Below are 19,997 nucleotides of genomic sequence, written 5' to 3'. Positions count from 1 at the left end.
AATTAATAGACTCTGAGGCAATAAAATGAGGGTCGTGGAGTCATGAAAGAGTAGAGAGGAGAGTAGAGCTGTTAGATTGGTCTTACCCTTTCACCTTTCTCTCCCTTTAAACCCTGAGGGCCTGCGATACCTGGGTCTCCCTGTAAGATAAAGCAAAGATTTTATGTGTGTGTTTGCATGTCTGTGTGTGAACTGGTATTAGTGAGTACTTACCGAGTCCCCTCTAACACCTGGTAACCCCTGACTGCCCTACATCAAAAGAATAACATTAGTGTTATAAAACTAACTAAAAATAGGGTGTCATTCACCCAACAATGACAATTCCATTTCTTCCAGGAAGGAGTGTCTTACTGGAAGTCCAACTGCACCAGGAGTACCAGGGCGACCTGGAACACCTGAACTGCCATCTAATCCCGGGAAACCCTGAGAAATAAAGACAAAGATAACTTGCTTTTTTGGAAATAACTATTTTAATTTCAGTTTTTATATATTTTTGTATATTTTCCTATTCCATCTTTATATATTTTTGCACTACTTATATTACTTTTTCTTATACCCTCAAAAATACTTTGAAGTACTTGAAGCAATACAAATGTTTTTGTCATGCCAATAAAACACGCTTAAAGTAAAAATTTAGATTGACAGGAGGAGACAGTATGTGTGTATGTGTGTGTGTGTGTATTTGTGTGCACACTTATGTATGTGTTTTAGTACTACTTACTCTCTCGCCTTTTCTCTCCTCTCACACCCAGACTGCTGCCTGGTTGACCTGGTGGGCCTTCTGGGCCACTGGTGCCCTCACGACCAGGCAGGCCATCACGACCCTAACAAAAAAAACAAAAACACAATATACACCCATATATAGCCTCCTGAAAAAAAAACTACAATCTTTAATCAATTATTAATCGCGGAGTGAACAGTGTGGAAGCACACACAGAAGATGGTTTGTGTGTGTAGTAGATTAACTCACAGGCTCGCCTTTTCTTCCATCCACTCCATCTCTGCCTCTTTCACCCTACACACACACAGACAGTTTTTATATGTTAAATCAGAACAACAACACACAATGTCAAAGACAAAAAGTGACTTGGAATTTCTTATGAAACCAACACTAAATAAAAGATTCATATATTGAAAGCTTTTGAATTGAACAGAGACAAAACTGGCCGAAAATATAAACCAAACACTACTTGTAAGCTAACAGAAGCTGCAATGGGGGGAAATCAGAGCAGAATTATCTGAATTGAATCATATTTATTGTGGCTGCTGCTGATGACATCTCGGCAGAAAAGCTCACAAGTGTACAAATGATGACACACACATCCGCTCTGGCTGATTAATGGAGAGTGTTTCCTGCACTAAACCAGTATGTGTTCTCACACACAGACACTTGTCATCCTTGTGGTCAATGATATACACATTGAGAGACTAAACCAAATCTCATGGTGTAGGGTGCAGTTTTGCTTGTATTTATTCAAAATTCAGGTCATGTTCTCTGCATCATAATAGTGTGTGTGGAGGCAAGATCTGAGTCTGAAATGCTGCTTGTTCAATGTTAATATTGAACTGACGTGCATAACTCGACTGAATTTAATGACAACTCAGCTGACATATATGATAATATACAATTGGTCACAGCAACTAAAAAATGTATGTTTACCACAAGTGTATAAAACTTTTTTAAACAAATTTTAATAAAATTAATGTTTTTTTACTTTTGGAATTTTATTTTCAGTCACAAAATCACTTTCCCGCTTGTTAATTTGTGAAGTAAGGAATATCATTTCCAGATCCAAGTCTTCATTTATTGCAAGTAAGACTACTATCTTAAAAGCTATTTTTGGGCACTTTTTATTTATATCACATATTCAAGCTAAGCTTTTATAAACTCATCTTGTACACTACAGTCAGAGTGTCCTCAAAACCAATTTATCGCCAGCTTGGAATTATCAAGTTCTATGTGTATTCTGAGCAGTTGAGATACTGAGCTTCAAAGTTTTTGCATTCAATTTCAGTTTGTATAAAGAACATTTTTTGCTCTTTAAAAAAGTCCCAAAATGTACAAAACAAAAAGAAAAACATTACATATGTAAACAGAATAACAATATGTGATAACAATTTTGACAAAAATGTTGGAAAGTATTATACATAAACAATATAATATTATATATATATATATATATAATATAAAATAGATACAGTTTAATTCCATAATGACGGTTTTACTTTAATGATTTATACAAAATGAATTGCTCTTTGGCTATCTGGTATTTTGGTGTGAGTAAAAGGGTCATAATTTTCAGTAGTTTTTCAGCAGTATATATAAGTATCGTTTGTTGGTTGCCTTTGGCATCTGATTGAGCGTTTAGACCCGGAAGCAGTGAAAAGTGACGTAACCCTTAACAAGCGGACAGCTTTGCATGTGTTAATTGCTATGGAAAACGAAACCCTTGCATTTTGGGCAAATTATATATTTTTTTACCTTTCGTCCAGGTTCTCCTTTAGGCCCCTGCATCAAAGATAAAGGTCAAACAAACTCTCTGGTACAAATGTAAACACAAATGAGGCACACAAATGTCTGTCTGTGTAATTTATTTGTATCTGCTTATGTGTGTCTGTTCCATATACTTACACTGGGACACTCTACAGTACAAGGCCCATTCTAAAAAAGACAGACAATTACAGTCATTCTTAACTATATCAAGGTTTTTAATTAATCAACAATAAAATGCACTTTTAAACATCTGATTTGTAAAACTATCAAAACTAGCTATAGAAAACTATGCTCATAAGCTTGAGTGGCCAAGCAAGCAACATTATAAAAAAAGAATTACGTTATGACATTTATGACAGTTAGACAGGTGATTTGATCTAACCGTGACACCGGTGCCTCGTGCAAGGCCACAGAGGAGGTCTGCCAGGTCGGGTTGGAAACTGTAGAGCTGATTTGAGTCCTGCGCATAGAGCAGATTTTGAGTGCTGCCATCAGTCACTGCAAAACGCAGCTCTCCAGGGTCCGCACGTCCAATTCCTACCGCCAACACTGTCACACCTGAGGGACAGCGATATTGCATTGCTAGCATACTGTACCAATATGCACATGGGACAGAGCAGCTGTACTGGTTGACTGCATGTGTGTATGGTAAGGTTTGTATTTTATGGCTCACCATCGGCTCTAATAGCAGCAGAAGGCTGGCTCAGATCATCTGTCGACTTCTCATCAGTGACAATGACGACCACCCCGGGAACGCTAAACCTCCGACCTGCCGGCTCGCTCAGCAGAAACTGACGAGCAAACGTCATTGCTCGGCCTATAAGCAAAACAACCTTAAGTGTCAGGGTATGCATTCACAGACAATGTTTCATTGAAAACTCCATAATTAAATCTTATAAAGCAATTAACAAGTCTTTTTATTTAGACCTCTTTTACAAAACAAATTCTTACAATGAAAAAAATTATTTATAGTATATTTATAGAACATAAATTGAAATTAAAAAGTTCCATTTGATTTTTAGTGAAAATAAACCCATGTATGATACAAAGGTGGCACAAAATGACCTATATTATTTCCTGGTCTGTTGTTGAATGGGATGGACAGAATCTCTTCCACAAGGGCGACGGTGTTGCTATGCTGATTGAGGAGGAAGCCTGCTTTTGCATCTTCACCGTACACCACCACCCCCACCTGGACAAAATATGTATTACAATATGTTTCCTCTCTCACCTCCTCAATTCCTCATTCACACTGTAAGGAACTCTCAAAGAATAAACAAACATCAAGAACAACTGATTCAAATAAAAAATCTGAACATACCCTAAAGAAACATCTGCATCTACAGGTACCAAGGGAAGATGATGTTGATGATGTTGAAGAAACTTACCTGGGAGTCTCCAGGACCAATGAGGGTGAATGATCCAGCAGCACTGGCAAGCATTGACAAAACAGATTCAGCCAGACCAGAGCGATTGCGAGTTGCCGGGACAAGAAAGACCACGTCCAAACGCCCTCCAACACACACTACACAGCAATAAAATGTATGTGAGTAAATGTCAAATATGGATGTCAGACTCTATAATGTCATCATGGAGTAAAGAAAGGGCTTTGAATGCACATGTGTACTATTTGATCAAGCATATTAATGAAAATACATTTAATCAAATACATTTGTCAAAGTCACTTTGAATAACTTGTTTTTAAATAAACAGTTTCTTAGGTTTACTCCATTTGATCTGAACAAAACATTATTTATTATGAAAAGGTCAAGTTGTGAAATTTTGTAAAAGTCAAACTTTCTCAAGACAATTATAGTAACTAGATATCATTATAAGCTCGCCCTGATTTTGCCAAGTGTTTGATGTCCTCAGGACAACATATTTTGTAGAACTATGGACAACATTTGTATAAATAAAACCTAAACCCACACCAAACCCTAAGCATAACATACCCCTAAATGGATCAGAGGGAAATGATAAGTGAAAAACAATGGTCTAGAAGCACCTAATCCTGGTTGCAAGATTAAATTTAAAATAAACTGTAAACTTATTTCTGAATTCTGATTGGTTGATTTAAATGTTGTCCCAGGGTCAACATGATGTTGTCATAAGGATATCAACCACATGGTAAAAACAGGAGAGCCATCGTTATACATTTAGTCACACAAAGAAATTTCTTCAGAAATGTACATGTTAAAAAATGTATTAGAAATTGTGCAGAAATTGCAGTTTGCAATGGATTTTGGATATTTCAGAATAACTTAAAAAAATTAAATTAAGTGTCACGTGACAGGCCTATAAATACTGTAATATACGTAGTAATGAAGTAATCTAAACATACGACATGACTACAAGTATAATATTTAGCAAGCAATTGCTGTGATTGTGAGTAATTTGCTGCAAGGAGAAAGTTGTGTAACCTGTGCGCTCTTCAATACTGCTCTCAGGTCCAATCTGGTTCTGGAAGGTGGGCTGGATAGTGAAGCGGTACCGGCGGCCCAAACGCAGACCGGTCACACGATAAGATGTGCCTGTTCCAATCCGTGTCTCAGATTGATCAGGTCCTGTGTCTGGAGGAGGGAATTTTTTATGAAGCACCATACATTGTTCAGATAAACAAAATGTAAATGTTTTTCGCTGCATTATTAATAATATCATGTTTATTCAGTCTGCATTGTTATTTTATTTATATACTGTTGGTGCTTTGTTGGTAACACAACATCCTGTACAAGCAAAAAGGAGCTCAATAAACTTGATTGCAAAGACAGAGCATGAAAAACGATAAACAGAAGTTAGGGGCTCTAAAACATGAACAATGATAATTTGACAATTTGCGCTATAACCAATTTCAAACTTAAGTTTACTTAATTTTCTTCAATTGACATTAGACATTACATTTTAGTTCCTGAGAAGTCTGTCTGAAACCATTTTCTTTATATTCGCAGTTTCCTCTTACACTGTCCGTTAATTGTGATTTCGGACTGTAATCTCACCTCGCTCCTCTCTCCAGCGTAAAATATAGCCTGTGGCTCCCGTTACAGGTGACCAGCCCAAAAGCACAGAATTCTCAGTGCTGTCCGTCACACTCAAACCTGACACGGGTGGCAAGGGATCTAAAAGAGTGAGATTTGGGAGTAATCATGATTGAGAGATGGAGAAAGCTAAAGGAAAAGAAGCAGACATGTGATGCCTGAATTGAGATTAAGTACGTACCAGTGGATGCTTGGATGGTGGTAGCTTTAGATTCGCCACCTTCCAACAAAGCAGACAATCTTATGATGTAGGACAGACCAGGTTGAAGTCCATCCAAGGTATATGAGGTTGCATCACCACTAATGAGACGACTTGATTCTGTCTCGCCTATGAAAAGCATAATGATAACATTTAAATGTGAATTTCTTTTGCCTGTATGTGTGTGTGTGTGTGCCCGTGTAAGCACCTTGTGAAGATCTCCAATAGATTCGATATGCGTTGGCTCCCCTCACTGGTCTCCAGGTTATTCGCAGCCCCCCAGGGGTTGAATCCAACACACGTAGTCCCTCTACTACTATATTCTGTGGCAACACTCCCCCTGGTACAATATATTGACATGTACAGTATATAAAGTAATGATCGAAATACAACTTAAACTATACTTCCTATTAAAAGTAATATTTACTATAACGTATGGACCTTTGTGTCACATCATTTAAAATCGACACTGTGCAGCATAAAAAGTGTGAGAACGTGAAAATTACAATTGCTTGTTTGTCTAAGAAAACTGGCTTATACTTACACATTATTTCATCTCGCATACTCTTCCATTGTAAAATACATCAATTAGTTTACATAATCATTGTTTTATATTTTAGATGCAAAGCTGAGATAGCACTCACCTGTGGTAATTCTGACGGACACAGGTGGGCCCTCTCTGTTACGGACTACAGCCAGAACCTTCACCTCATACTGCACGCCCTCATCTAACTGCCTCAGATCCACTGATGTCACATTGCCACCGACCAGCTGACTTCTCTCCTCTCCACCTTTCATCACATGTACCAATGCAGCAGTCAACGCTTGTACTGTGATTTCAGGCTAACAACACACAATTTTATAATGATAACACAGAATTTAATTTATAGATATAATAAAGTTCTCAGTAAAGTATCAAGTTTGTTTCAATTTTAACATAGATGCTTAGCCTTAGAAGAATTTATTGTCAAATAAATGTTTTCAGTTGAAATTTGACTTGGAAGGTGGATTTCTGCTGTACAGGAAGACAAAAATGTGTGAGGAAAACTATGTGAATTTTTCTTTCTGTGTTCACCATCAGTCCTCTTCCAGAGTATTCTGTATGATGATGCATTCTGAACTCCAACCCAGCTGACTCGGATGACCTCGCCCTGGGCCTCCAGCACCTGTAAATTGGTGACACTTGCAATAGTGGTCTGATCTGAAAGACAGAATACACAGTCGGGTATTTCAAAATACAAAGACAACATCTAACTATGCAAAGCAATTTTTAGAATTTTAAAACAAAAAAGGATCTGAAAACTATGAAAATCCTCTAGTGCCATTATTTGTTTGAATATGAAATTAGTTCTAAATGAGAACCAGTCTGGTTCCAACAAATTAAAGTAATAAATGCTCAGAAGTCATCAGATGTGCTGTTCTACCTGTTCTAGCGGTCACAGTGGCAGCAGGTCCCTCTCGTGAGTTCACAAGGCCTGAGACGGAAACTTGGTAGGTTGCACCTTCCTGGAGTCTATCAATGGCATAGGAAGTGACATCAGCAGCTACAGTCTCAAAGTCTTCCACTCCTACAATGCAAAAAGAAATAAAATGTGTTCAACACATTAGATCTGTTGCTAAACAGCATCTAAGCATTAAATAACATTTAATGTAATAATGTAATAATGTTGCCTGTACCGCCACTTTGCCGCCAAGTGATTTTGTAGCCTGTTACTCTATTCACAGGAGCCCAAGATAGAAGTATTCTAGAGGATGAGTATTCTATGACTCTGAGCCCTGTAACCGTTCCGATAGAGCCGCTAGTTCTAGCAGTTACAGTGACCGCTTCTCCAACCCTCCCGTCAATCACTGGGGAAACGCCCACAATAACGGAGTCATCAGGCTGCAGTCCGTCGATAGTGTATGAAGTGAAATCGCCACCTAGCACACGAAACTGCTCTGCACCTGAGAGAGAGACAAAAGCAGGGAAAGCTGATTGATTTAAACAAATGCAAATACAATTTTTTTTATAAGTCATAGGCTCCACCTACTGTTGCTTTGTCTCCAAGTAACCCGGTAACCTGTTGCCCCGGAAACACCATTCCATGAAATCCTGACTCGTCGGCTGTTGCTGCTGACCACACGCAAGTTGGTCACTCTCAGTGGTTTTTCTGTTAAACATTGAGTTAGCAAAATTAATTTCATACCAGCTGAATAAACGTACTATACATCCATAACTACATCCAAAGCATCGTCAAAATGTCTTCTGTTTAACACTTTCATTGACATCAATATTTATGAAAAGACCAAAGGAAATTCGATCCCTAATGTCATGACCCCCTGACTGTATTTACAAATTACTATATTATATTCTGCTGGGAGCCATGACTTTCTGACAACTGCCTAATTCTTTATATCAGCAGTACACATACTGTAATATCATAGTGATAAACACAGTCTCACTGGAACATCAGGAAAAGACAAGTATGTTCACACACCTGCTATGATATACACAGTCGCCGGATCTCCTTTAGTGAAACCGACTAGTGCAGTCACACTGACAGTGTATCGCACACCATCTTCAAGGTCCTGGAGGTCCACTGTAGTCTGATTTCCAGAAACTTTTCTGTTCACTTCTTTATTAGCTGTAAAAATAGAAACAGTCTCATACAGTTATCACAGCTACAAGAGGCTACATGGTTAAACGGTAACTAAAGTAACAGCTGCAATGTTAATAGGAAGAGTTTTCTCACATTGTGTATTTAGTATGACAATGTCATATTGTGTTGCTCCAGAGACCCCCGTCCATCCCAAGCGCACAATATTTCCTAATGTCTCCACCACCCTTAGGTTTGTGACACGACCGACTGACTGCTCTACTTAACACAACCCAACAAAGTTCAAAACAAACACTCGTGGTCATTCACACAAACAAAAGCATGCGATCAAGAGAATGAGGTTAAATAAGCATCAAACTGTCACACAATACTGTAAAAACAAAATCTGAGTTTATTCACTTAAGACACCTAATCAAAACAATGCAAAGAGTGTATTAAGAGAGGTATCCCAAAGTAGTTTACCTGCTACTGTACTATTGATTTCAGACTACTGATGAATACTCTGACCTGTAGGTTTAGTAGAAAAGAAGGTGGCCTCCTCTCGCCCATCATAGAGTGTGAATAGAGTTATGATGTACTCTGTGCTCGGTTGTAGATTTCTGAGCTCATAACTGGTGGTGCCTTGTGGAAAATCCTGCTGCTGAACTCTGGCCCCTATGGTCAGCCAATCAAACGTCAATAGATCAAAAAACGGGTATTTTAACCAGAAAACAAATCTACCCTAAATTATGTTTTGCAAGATTCTCTGTGTATGACAGGGCCAAATGAATTAATCCTAATGCTGTCACATAAATTTACACAATTAGCATAAATGTTTTTTGTAAGTGTATGCAGCAGATGAGTTTCTTACTCTCCCCAGCTTTCCATTCCAACCGGTAACCTCTAGCGGCCTGTATGAAATTCCAGTTCAATCTGATGCTTGTGGGTCCAGAAGTCGTCAGCTCTCAGAACCTGTTCCTCTGAGCCTTCTGAAAACCAGATACATTAACACCCATTCAGATTTCTTTCTCCAATATCATATAATTCGCCTATATGTGTTTGAGTTCTTGGTTACATTTATAAAGGTTACTCCCTCCTAGGCATTTTTTCTCTTTAACATGTACTTGCATATACAGAGACTTCACATATCACCTGTTGCCCTGTGTGATTCATATTTTAAAAAAAACTCACAGACAGTGAGTCAATAGCAAAATGAAAAACAACCACCTAACTGTCTGTTGTTAAGCATGAGTGAAACAGACAAAAAATGACCTTCATTTTCTTTTTTAACTCAAGGCCATCTGTATGCTTCTATGAAACACACAACTTTTTACATAAATGGTTGCACACTTACTTAACAATGTAAAAAACACTTTAATAGCATAAACTGTGAATGTTTCAACTTGTCTCTGTATGTTTGTGTACCAATTTTAAAGGGAGCAGTGGCCGGAGGTCCTTCAACTTCTCCATTGTATAAGGCGATGACTGTTACAATGTATTCTGTGTCTGGCTGTAGATTGACCAGAGTGAATTCACTATCATCTCTCAGCTCTACGGTCTCCACATCACTTCCTGAAAGAGAAATGCAGAATGTGTGGACAGCTTCTGATCAATTATTTAAATAAGCAATGAATGAAAGAGGGCCAAATGTTAAACACTTTGTGTAGGTGTTTGTGTTAAATAAACATCCTTATTTTTTGCGGCTCTGGGACTCTTGGAGAGATGGTGAAACTATTGAAACAAAAAGCAAGTAAGGGAATATGAAACGATGATCTCAAGAGTCGATGTTGACCTGTAAAAGGCCCCCAGACGACTCTATATCCTCTGGCCCCTGCTACTCCCGTCCAGCGGACTCGAACGCTGTTGTTGGTGATTGTCTGAACCGAGAGCTGCTGAACACCTTCTAAACGTACTGCAAAACCACACATACAAAGAGTTTTATGTATCATTTATATATATGTAATATGCAATGTTGTAGCATGTCTTTGTATTGTGTTATTTTGAATAAGAAAACGTACATGTGCGGGCAGTCAGTGTAGCTGGTGAAACACTGTTTCTGGGAAACAGGGGGTACAAACTGATGACATATTCCGTGTCTGCTTTAAGATCGCGCAAAGTCAGAGAACTTGACTCCGCCCCCACAGACTGTTCCACCAGCTGTGCAGCTGGCTGACCTGTTTACCAAACAATAAGGCCACACTCACGCATTGATTTATGTCACACTCAAGAAAGGATGATACAAACACACAAACATTATTAATATTTATTGATATGCACTCAAATGGCTCGTGGTTACTTTTTTTCTAATCAGAGGAGCAATCAAAACTTCTTATAAAAAGCATTAAAATCTTCATATGATTCAGTGTGGCTTGTTTATTGTCGAACCCTTTCCTAGACACAAAACCACGTGGCTGTCATAGGAACCCACATCACAAAAACAGTATATGAATCAGATCATGAGAAAGTATAAAAGAATCAAATAGCAGATTTAGCATCCAATAATTTGCAGGCAACATTTTTGTCTAGCGTTAAAAGCTGACATGATTAAATAGTGCCACGCCTCATTTGACAGAACTGTGCTCTGCCAGCTCATACCTGAATAGCAGTCAACAACTCAAACTTCCAAGTCTTTAAAAACAGACACAATGCCTTGGGGAAATTAAAAAAACCTGTCCCGCCTCTAAATTCAACCCTGCCGACACCTAAAATCATTACAACAACAACAAGTTGTGTTAAAATAACACATTTTGTGTTTACTAAAGGACAACACATTATTGTTGTCACATCTCTGTGTTATTTCTTTGGACAACACTTTTTTTGTTACTTTCAACACAACGTGTGTTTTAAATCAACACGATGTATGTTGAAAGTAACACATGATATGATAAATAAATAACACAAAACAAAACGATGTTCAAAAAAATGAACACATCCCTTTTATGTATGTTGTTAGTGTTGATTGCTATGGCAAGCTTAGTTGCTTTGACTATTATTGATACTTAGGAAATAGGGCAAACCATTAACCCTATGCATTAAACTATGCTTTGTAACTAATTCTACATTTTGTGACAGTAAGTGCAGGAAACACTTTGATTTTCTTTAGAAAATATACAAATTTACTCTAAATTACTTTGTTGTCGCTCCAGTTGTACTTTTCTGCCTTTCTGAAAAAGTATTTGTATTTCTGAAAATAATTTGCACTACAATTTAATCTTCCATATTCTTCCTCCGTAATCTCTTGCCCTTATTCACATAACAAGCATTTACTATTTACTTTTAAAGAATTAAAGCATTACAGAGTTATGTAATATGGTTAATGAGAGTGTGTATGCATGTGTGTCTATATCACCTGTAGGTCGATATGTAATTCTGTAGCCCTGAACTGGGTCGGCTGGGGGATCCCAGGCCAATGCGAGAGTAAAATAGCTGGCTTGGCCCAGTCGTAGGGCAGTCACACCCGGGAGTGGCTCTAGTAAAGGGTAGATGTGATTGAGTAAGGAGTTGGGCTAAAAACGGCTCTTGACACAAAATTTCAAGTGTGTGCAGTTCTCACTTGTTCGGGCCTTGGCAGACACCGGCTCTCCCAGGCTGTTGGGGTACTGAGCAATAACGGTGATCTGGTATTCTGTGCCTGAACGCAGCTCTCGTGCAATATAGCTGAGCTGGCTGCTTCCTATTGTTTCCTTCAAGTCAAAATACAAACACAAGGCAAAACTTATGTAGAAACAGTACATCTTCAGTATATCTTAAACCCTTTTGTGTTCTTTGTAGTAAAGGAAAATGGTTTGAGGAGAAGTTTAAAAGAACCAACTCCCTGGATTCACTAAAATGTTTAAATGTGAAAACCACTTTTATCTGAAATCTTCATTATACCTTCTTGCAACATTTACAGTTAACGGAAGCACATATAAAGTCTTCTTGTTGTCAGACAGTGACTGTCTTAACCATGCAGTTGAGCTTAAAATGAGAGGAATCATAGAATGATACTTCAGAAAAGGCTTTATTGTGTTAAAGCAAAACAGGCAAAAACACACACAGTAAACCTGTGTCTTGCCTCCAAGACACCAACAAGTACCTCAGAACAAGTGAAAAGTTAAAATATAATGTGAAAAATTGACAAACCGTTATTTACAAACATTTTTCTCACCTGTCGGAGCTCTGCTTTGATTGGCTGACTCAGGCCAGAAAGGGGTCTGTATTGAACCAGATAGCCACTTACACTCCCTCCTGCAGGTGACCATCGGAATCTCAATGAATCAGTGGTCTCACCAAAAATCTGCAAGTCTGATGGACCACTGTAGGATTCTGAAAAAGAAATACCAATGTGTATTCAGCAGGGTTGTTGAAAATACTTAGCAAGATTAAATATGTTGCATTAAAAATGTAACAAAATTCTAAATAAATATTATTGTATTATGTCTGTGAGTGTGTGTCTGTCTTAGACCTACCATCATTTGAGTAAGAGCCTCCACTCGTTGTACAGACCCGTGGAGACACTAAGGGCAGCAAAGAGCTGAGAGCTTTAAAGTTTCCAATCTGGGAGGTGAACTCACTTTGAGGAGGAGAAGCAATAAGTTTCAGCTCATTTGCATCTGCACTCTTTATACCTGAGACAAACAAATGCCAGGAGAGAGAAAAACAAAAATAACTTAAAATGATCAAAAAAAGGTTAAATTAACAGTGCTCAAGCAGGGTTTTGGGTGCACAGATCAATGGAACAGCAACAGCTGTTTGAGTGCGGATCATTCATTTGAAAGCGTTAACTTCAAATGATTCCAGTTTTTTGTTATATATTTCTTTAGCAAATACATACTCACATTTAATCAACAGTCTGTAATTAAATGGATGTTATAAAGCTTTTCTCTAATAAAGAAACATGCAAAAAACACAGTTACGTTACCTGTTACCTAACCAGTTCTTACCTACTGCAAATATCTTGACTCCTAAACTACGTAGTTTTTGAGCAGGTTCCAGTACATTGTCCTGAGATTTACCATCAGTAATAAGTATAGTTATCTGAAAGAAAGATCACTTGGAGAGTCAGTATTGTTGTCACTAGGTTATACCCTTAAATCATTGCAGAAAAACATCTGACCATAAACTGTAATACGTATTATTACATCGCATATGATTGGAATGACATATAGCGGAATTTAAAATGAGTAGCACAGGTTCAAAGTTTAACACATCAAACAAACAAATAAAAATTAACACAAAAACTAGCCAGCTCACCTTGGGTACATCTCTGATTGAGGCAGTGTTGAAGAAGTTGTCTGCAATGTATTTGAGGCCAGCACCAGTGCGGGTGTTTCCACCTTTATAATTGATATTCTCTACAGCAGTTATAAGCTCAGTGCCATTCAGGTATGCAGTGAATGTAAACTCCACCCTGATTGTGATAAAAAAAAGACCATTAATGATACATGTCTCTAGTTAATAATGAATTTAATAAACCTTTTAATTTATACACGTAGTACTACAGACCGGGCAGTATCACTGTACTGTATGGCTCCGAAGCGGATGCCATCAGAACCCACCGCCCTGGCAAAGGGTCTGACAATCCCTGCCATGAAATTCTTAACCAAGATAAAATTGGTCCGGCCAATACTGGATGATCCATCCACCAGGAACACAATATCTGCTGCACCAACAATATCGCACTGGCCTGTAAACAGAAAACAAGTTGATACACAACCACTGATATATACAGTATATACACAGATTCTCCATTATGTTCTGTAACAGGGATGTATAAATGTTTGTTGTAAAGGTCAATTAGGTCCGGATATGTGAGCTTACATTCAAACAACACAAAGCATTTCCCTGTTGCCAATACTGGTTCAATTTATCCTCTAAGCCTGTTGTGGTCCAAATACCTTTTGTGTCACAGTAGGATAACAGTAATGAATTTTGCCATAAGCGTTAACATCTGTGGCTTATTCTATTCAGGTATTCCAGGCTGCATTAGGGGACACAGGAAGTGACATCTCACCACATAGTCTTCAAAGCCATTTCATGTCAACAAAGCATCTGTGCTCATTTATTTAGCGGCTGGCGCATCATCTCTCCCTGAAAGAGCTAAGAGTCATCCGATACACTGAGTGACTCACAGGCTGCTTTACTTCCTCTAGCAAACTAATTAACAGGCAGTTTCATTTGATCCATTTGCTACATTTAATAGAACATGGATTTTACTGTATAATTCATACTGTATTCTGTGACTTTATCAACTTTATAAGTTCATAGCAAGACGAAAAGCAACTAGTTTAAATATGGTAAATGGTTATTATACGTTAAGTATATATAAGTTAACTTGGATTATGGAAACTAAATAAATGATATTTTCTGTGCACAATCTTTTGGCACTCATTGGGTGATGTCATGTAAAGTTTTACCTTGAGCTGTAGACAATGAGGGGAGACACAGCAAAACAGCAGCCATCAGATTCCATTGCTTCAACCACCCCATTTTCAAATCCTACACATGACACACACGCAGACACATGCACACAGAGAAAAGAGAACAACATGAAACCTAAAATTAATTCAGTTTGCAGCCTGTTCTGTTTTCATCTGCATTCATACAGCTTAAGTAGCAATCTCACATAATGTTCCTCCCGTAATGCGAATGCTCATTCACCATGAACATCTGGCAAAAGTATAAAGAAGAGAAAATAAAATAAGCAAGGTGGGACTTGTAAGCTTTTACCAGACAAATAAAAAAGGTGAGCTGGTTTAAGTTCAAAAGCAGTTTCACAATGCTAACTTTGCAGCAACACAAAGAAAAGTTCCTTTCTAACAGCACCATTAAGCCTATATAGTACAAAACTGATACCGCTATTCTGTTTAGAGACTGCTAAAGCTCATATTAATGTTATTGTTTGATTCAGAATAGAAAAACTGAATTAAAACATGCACATGCTTATAAACTCAAGTAACTGCTAGCACTGTCTGGTAATACAACCAAAAAGTCCTTCTTCATGCAATACTATAAACTAGAAAGGTTCTGTTGTTTGTGTTTGTCTTCATTACGCGCATTCAAATATGGTCTGACAGAAAAGTTACGATGCATGAACTGTAATATTTTTTCAGAAACATGTTTTAAGGGAAATACTTGATATTGTGTGATGCTTCTTTCTATTGTCAGCAGCATATAAAGCAGGAAGTGGGAACACAAACCATGGACCAATTGTCACTATGTGTCTTCAAAGATGGCATAAAATAAATGACCAGCAGAAGGGTCTGTTTTTGATTTAAACAAGGAGGAAATGGTGGTTCATATTTAGAGTCACGATGGTTTGCACTCAACAATAACCTGACACAAAGTTAAAAACTTGCAGACATTGACAGACAAGTAAAACCTCCATATGTGCATTATTAAACCTTCAAAGTCCTGAGTCAGAGAAACACAACTGGATAATTGTGTGTATTGGTTTATTTTACCGGTGTCTTACAGTCTTGTGGAGGAGAACATCTCTCTGGGCCTTACTCATAAAACAAGTACAGAGCTTTTTTTTGTGAAAAGTGCAATGAGCTCAATGTTATGTTGGAGAAAGATTTATTTTAACACAGAATTTATTCAGCTCAACTTTATGTTTTTCTGACTTCCTGTCTTGTTTTAGCTCCTTTATCGTGGCAAAGACTTTTAGTTGGCTGTTAAATTTAGTCAGATATTTTAGGCCTCAAAAAGCCACTGCATAAATATTGTAAACCACTTTAAAAATAACCAGACTCTCACAGTCCTAATTCATCCCAAAAGGCATGTGCGCAACACATGGAAGCAAACACAAACAGGAATAAACACCTGCCACAAACTATTAAACCTCCATCATAAACCCACAACTGATGTCTGATCTCCTTACTTTCCATCCATCCATCCATTTTCTACCGCTTATCCGAACTACCTCGGGTCACGGGGAGCCTGCGCCTATCTCAGGAGTCATCGGGCATCAAGGCAGGATACACCCTGGATGGAGTGCCAACCCATCGCAGGGCACACACACTCACTCCTCCTTACTTTAATTAAATGAAATCACTCAATCAAAAGTTTCCCTTATTATTGTGCCACCATTATTACATAACATGTAAAATCTACGAAACATAAACATGATTTTGACGCTAACTTATGTTTCAGAAAACAATTTGCTCAGGTCTTATTAAATACATTAATCCACAGGTCAGGAACAAGTATACCTTTATACAAAAGCTGATGCTCGCGTGGCCTTTTCCCTTGGTCGCACACTTCAGAATTTAATTATTCTCCCCTCCTTTACTGCCATTTAATGCTCTATATTTAAACGCTTTTTTCCCATTTCAAACAGCCCTCTTTTGACTCGTTGCTATCTATATTAATAAGGACACAGTCATTATGTGGTTTATAAGCAGTTACAAGCAACCTCAAAGGCATGTAAAATATCTGCAGCAGCATCTCCTTCCCTCCCCTCTATACCTCTGCAGTCTGCACATTCCGTCACTCTCTCTCTCATACCTGTGCTTTACCAGAATTCATTCAGGTGTGTCATAGCACACCTGGGGTCAAGAGAGCACAGCTACGGAGACTGCCTTCATTCACTGCAACATTTGTTCAATACAACATAAATAAGTGGAGTTTTTGTACTGTATGTGAACCAAACTACAAAAACAGTCACAACTTTAATTTAACAATAAAAAGGCTATTTGTTATATGGCTTTATATAAAAGAATTTACAGCCACATTCTTGAGCTGTGTAAAGTGGATGCTAGGAGAAACACAACAGCATCAACAATTTGGGGAAAATCTGCAATAGCTACACTAAAAACACAGTACAGTACTTTTGAGTGTAAACTAAAACTGTAAGTTTGCTGAATGTGTTTCAATAAAAAGAAATAATATGTTTGTAAATAAAAAAATAACAATAATGTTACATTGATTTATCAGCAGCACAATGATTTTCACAGCTTTATAATGGACAATTTTTATTGTGTTAAAAAGGTTAAATTTCTCCAAACAAATTGATGACTCTTGTGCATTTCTGAGCCTGAAGTGTTCATATTTCAAACAGAGTAATAAAACAAGGAAATGCTCATGGTCAAAAGATGATGCGCCTCCAGGGACAGGAATGAAATATGAAACATTCCTCCCGTAAATAATTAGATACAATTTGAAACTAGACTAACTGAGAGGTCACACTTCAAGAACACAAAAATCGAGTATTAGACAAGCTGTCTACTTGGTCACAATGCCAACTTTTTTGTTATACTCCCCACACAGGAAAAACAGAGTGGCCAAAATAAATGAATAGGGCTACATGTCAGAGAGAATTAAACTAACACATGCAAACTAAGCAGACCAACTGACAAGCAAACAGACAGACAAAATATTTGTTGGAGCAAGTAATTGAGACAAAGTATCTACATGATTAATAAGACAATAGGTGAGCAATGAAATAATGAGTCTCCATAGAATCATCAGAATTCACATCAGATTTATCCATTATTATTATCAGAGTAGTCAGATTACCCCATCATTTTAAAAATCTATATGTAAAATTCTATAAATGAACATCCATGTCAACCGAGACTACATCAATCACATTTTAGAAATTAAGGTTAGCAAATATTTCACCTCAATAAGATTAAAACTTTGACACATTTGAATCTCTTTCACAAAAAGTCTGCATAATCAGCACAGAAAAGTTGAAAGTAATATCAACATTCTGTGTGTCCCACAATATTTTTTTTTAAAGACGTGACATCCAACAAATGAACCTCTGACAAAAGGAATCTCAACAAATCCACATTTTTAACCATCCAAAATGTATACAACTGCATATTATCATCACATTCTAATACTCTATTGATGAGGTAGAGAAGATGTTGCACAGATGTTATTTTTTATCCTCCTCAAAAATAGATCCGACACATGTGATAAAGAATTCTATGCAACCAAATGCTGTCTTCTGGATACTGCAATATGGGTGACTGCAATAGAGTCTGATTTATAATTATTCTTCTAAGTTCAAGTCTTGGCTGCATCTTAAAAAACAATTGAGCATTCAAGCTGTTCTCAATAATAACATGCCTACTCTCTCATACTATAAAACAACCCCACACACTAACAGTCACAGAACAGCCCTTCAGTCTTGCAAGTGTCCAAAATAACCTATAGACGCTCTGGCCCTTCATCTGAGTGAATGATACACAGGTGGCAAATCAGACAGTTCAGATAAGGTCATGATCCGCCCCCTTTCCCTTTGGAGTTTTGAAAATGTCATTCTGCATGTGGAAAAATGAGAACACACAAACCACACAAAATACATTTTGAAATACCTTAAACACACAGCCCACTCATTCTGGCAATGACCTGACACTGTGTCCAAATTCTAAATTCTTGTAAATGCACATATTCTATGGGTGTTGACAATACGCTTAACATTTTTATTTATATTGACTGCTTTAAAGGTCTTTTACACCACATATATCTTTTTGTTTTAATTGCATTATCAGCACCACTTTAGTCTTCTTCATCAGAAAATAATTCACATCTGAATTGTCTGTACAGTTAGGTTTACTTCTCTCTATAAGGTGTGCTCTTCCATTACTTTCACCTCATTCCTTGATATTGAGACCTTCTTATTCCTCTTTTTTCTGATCCTAAAATATCTAAACATTTAGCTTCATTGTAGCTTTTTGTGTCAATAGTTGCTTTTGAGTAAAGTTATGTCTTCTGTTAAGGAAGTTTATATTATGTGTTTACATGTTTTATATTAAGATTATTTTTATGAATATGGTTAATTGGCTAATCAACAAAGAAAATTTAAAAATGTTATGATTTAAGTTATTTTGTTGTCCATCGTGCTAATACAACTTTATAGAATTAGTAATGCAATTAAGTCGAACTTTTAGGTAATTTAATAAATAACGGCAACTATTACTAAAGGTCAATTACATTTTGTAGAATATACCCAACACTGATATGTGCATATGTTGCATCTCGTGTCTCCCATTTCTACAGTACATAAACGTGAAGCACACTTACTAAAACATGTAGCATTTTATCACAAATTCAGAGCGATCTATTACTTACACAACAGCGTTTCCAGGGCGCTTAGTGTCCCTGGAGCGAATTTGACACATAAGCATGACTCTTACTTACAGCTCAGGACGGGTCACCAGAAGACCAAGGTGCAACAGCAGTGGACGCAGTGTTAGTGAAGCATGACCTGACAGATTCCTTTAAGTGAGCCTGAATTTCCCCAGAAAATAAGTCGAAAGTTTTGATTTAAAATGCCTGCTCTTGAGCGATGCGCCAGCATCTGCCAGCTGTCTTCTAGTGTCAACAGGCCAGCCTTCAAAATCCTCACATTTGACTATGAGCTGAAAAATAAAGTCATGTCTGCCGGTTGTGCTGTTTGCTTCTGTGAAACTCTGTAGTCCAGACTTGTTCAGACGCCTTCAGCTAACTAAATCCATCCCTAGACATTCTGTCTTTTTTTCCTCCACTCTTCTCGGGATCGTCTTTCAGATCTGTGCACGAGCTGCCCGCCTTCTCAATTTACAGCCAATCAAATCGTGAGTCATCTCTGCTCGTGCGCTTTCAGCTCTTGCCTGTACCTGCACAGGTAGATCACACGTTGGTAATTAGGTTTTATTCTCCCCAGGACCCACAATATTACAGTTTTCTTTTTTTGAAATGATCTTTTTATTTAGAAAGGCATA

The 19,997-nt window shown here is 37.6% G+C and overlaps 1 protein-coding gene across 1 annotated transcript in view; it reads right to left on the bottom strand.

Moving 5' to 3' along the window:
• col7a1 (collagen, type VII, alpha 1) overlaps positions 1-19,769 on the bottom strand; it is a 68,875-nt gene extending 49,106 nt beyond the window's left edge. Inside the window, 37 exon segments of the mRNA XM_056751015.1 lie at positions 87-140; positions 214-249; positions 352-465; positions 747-824; positions 971-1,015; positions 2,483-2,509; positions 2,633-2,662; positions 2,877-3,052; positions 3,168-3,311; positions 3,560-3,686; positions 3,883-4,019; positions 4,915-5,064; positions 5,488-5,607; positions 5,708-5,854; positions 5,934-6,065; positions 6,370-6,516; positions 6,801-6,926; positions 7,150-7,293; positions 7,403-7,669; positions 7,756-7,875; positions 8,203-8,349; positions 8,458-8,580; positions 8,830-8,976; positions 9,173-9,260; positions 9,262-9,290; positions 9,727-9,873; positions 10,094-10,213; positions 10,320-10,475; positions 11,651-11,770; positions 11,855-11,984; positions 12,449-12,606; positions 12,750-12,908; positions 13,224-13,317; positions 13,534-13,690; positions 13,786-13,966; positions 14,697-14,778; positions 19,435-19,769. Of these exon segments, the coding sequence (XP_056606993.1) occupies positions 87-140; positions 214-249; positions 352-465; positions 747-824; positions 971-1,015; positions 2,483-2,509; positions 2,633-2,662; positions 2,877-3,052; positions 3,168-3,311; positions 3,560-3,686; positions 3,883-4,019; positions 4,915-5,064; positions 5,488-5,607; positions 5,708-5,854; positions 5,934-6,065; positions 6,370-6,516; positions 6,801-6,926; positions 7,150-7,293; positions 7,403-7,669; positions 7,756-7,875; positions 8,203-8,349; positions 8,458-8,580; positions 8,830-8,976; positions 9,173-9,260; positions 9,262-9,290; positions 9,727-9,873; positions 10,094-10,213; positions 10,320-10,475; positions 11,651-11,770; positions 11,855-11,984; positions 12,449-12,606; positions 12,750-12,908; positions 13,224-13,317; positions 13,534-13,690; positions 13,786-13,966; positions 14,697-14,769 (4,350 nt within the window). The 5' untranslated portion in view covers positions 14,770-14,778; positions 19,435-19,769.
• Positions 19,770-19,997: the final 228 nt, after the last annotated feature.

The sequence above is a fragment of the Triplophysa dalaica genome, chromosome 6 (genome assembly GCF_015846415.1).
Source record: "Triplophysa dalaica isolate WHDGS20190420 chromosome 6, ASM1584641v1, whole genome shotgun sequence".
NCBI lineage: Eukaryota > Metazoa > Chordata > Actinopteri > Cypriniformes > Nemacheilidae > Triplophysa > Triplophysa dalaica.
The sequence above is the reverse complement of the archived record's forward strand: the minus strand, read 5'-3'. Positions and strand labels throughout refer to the sequence as shown.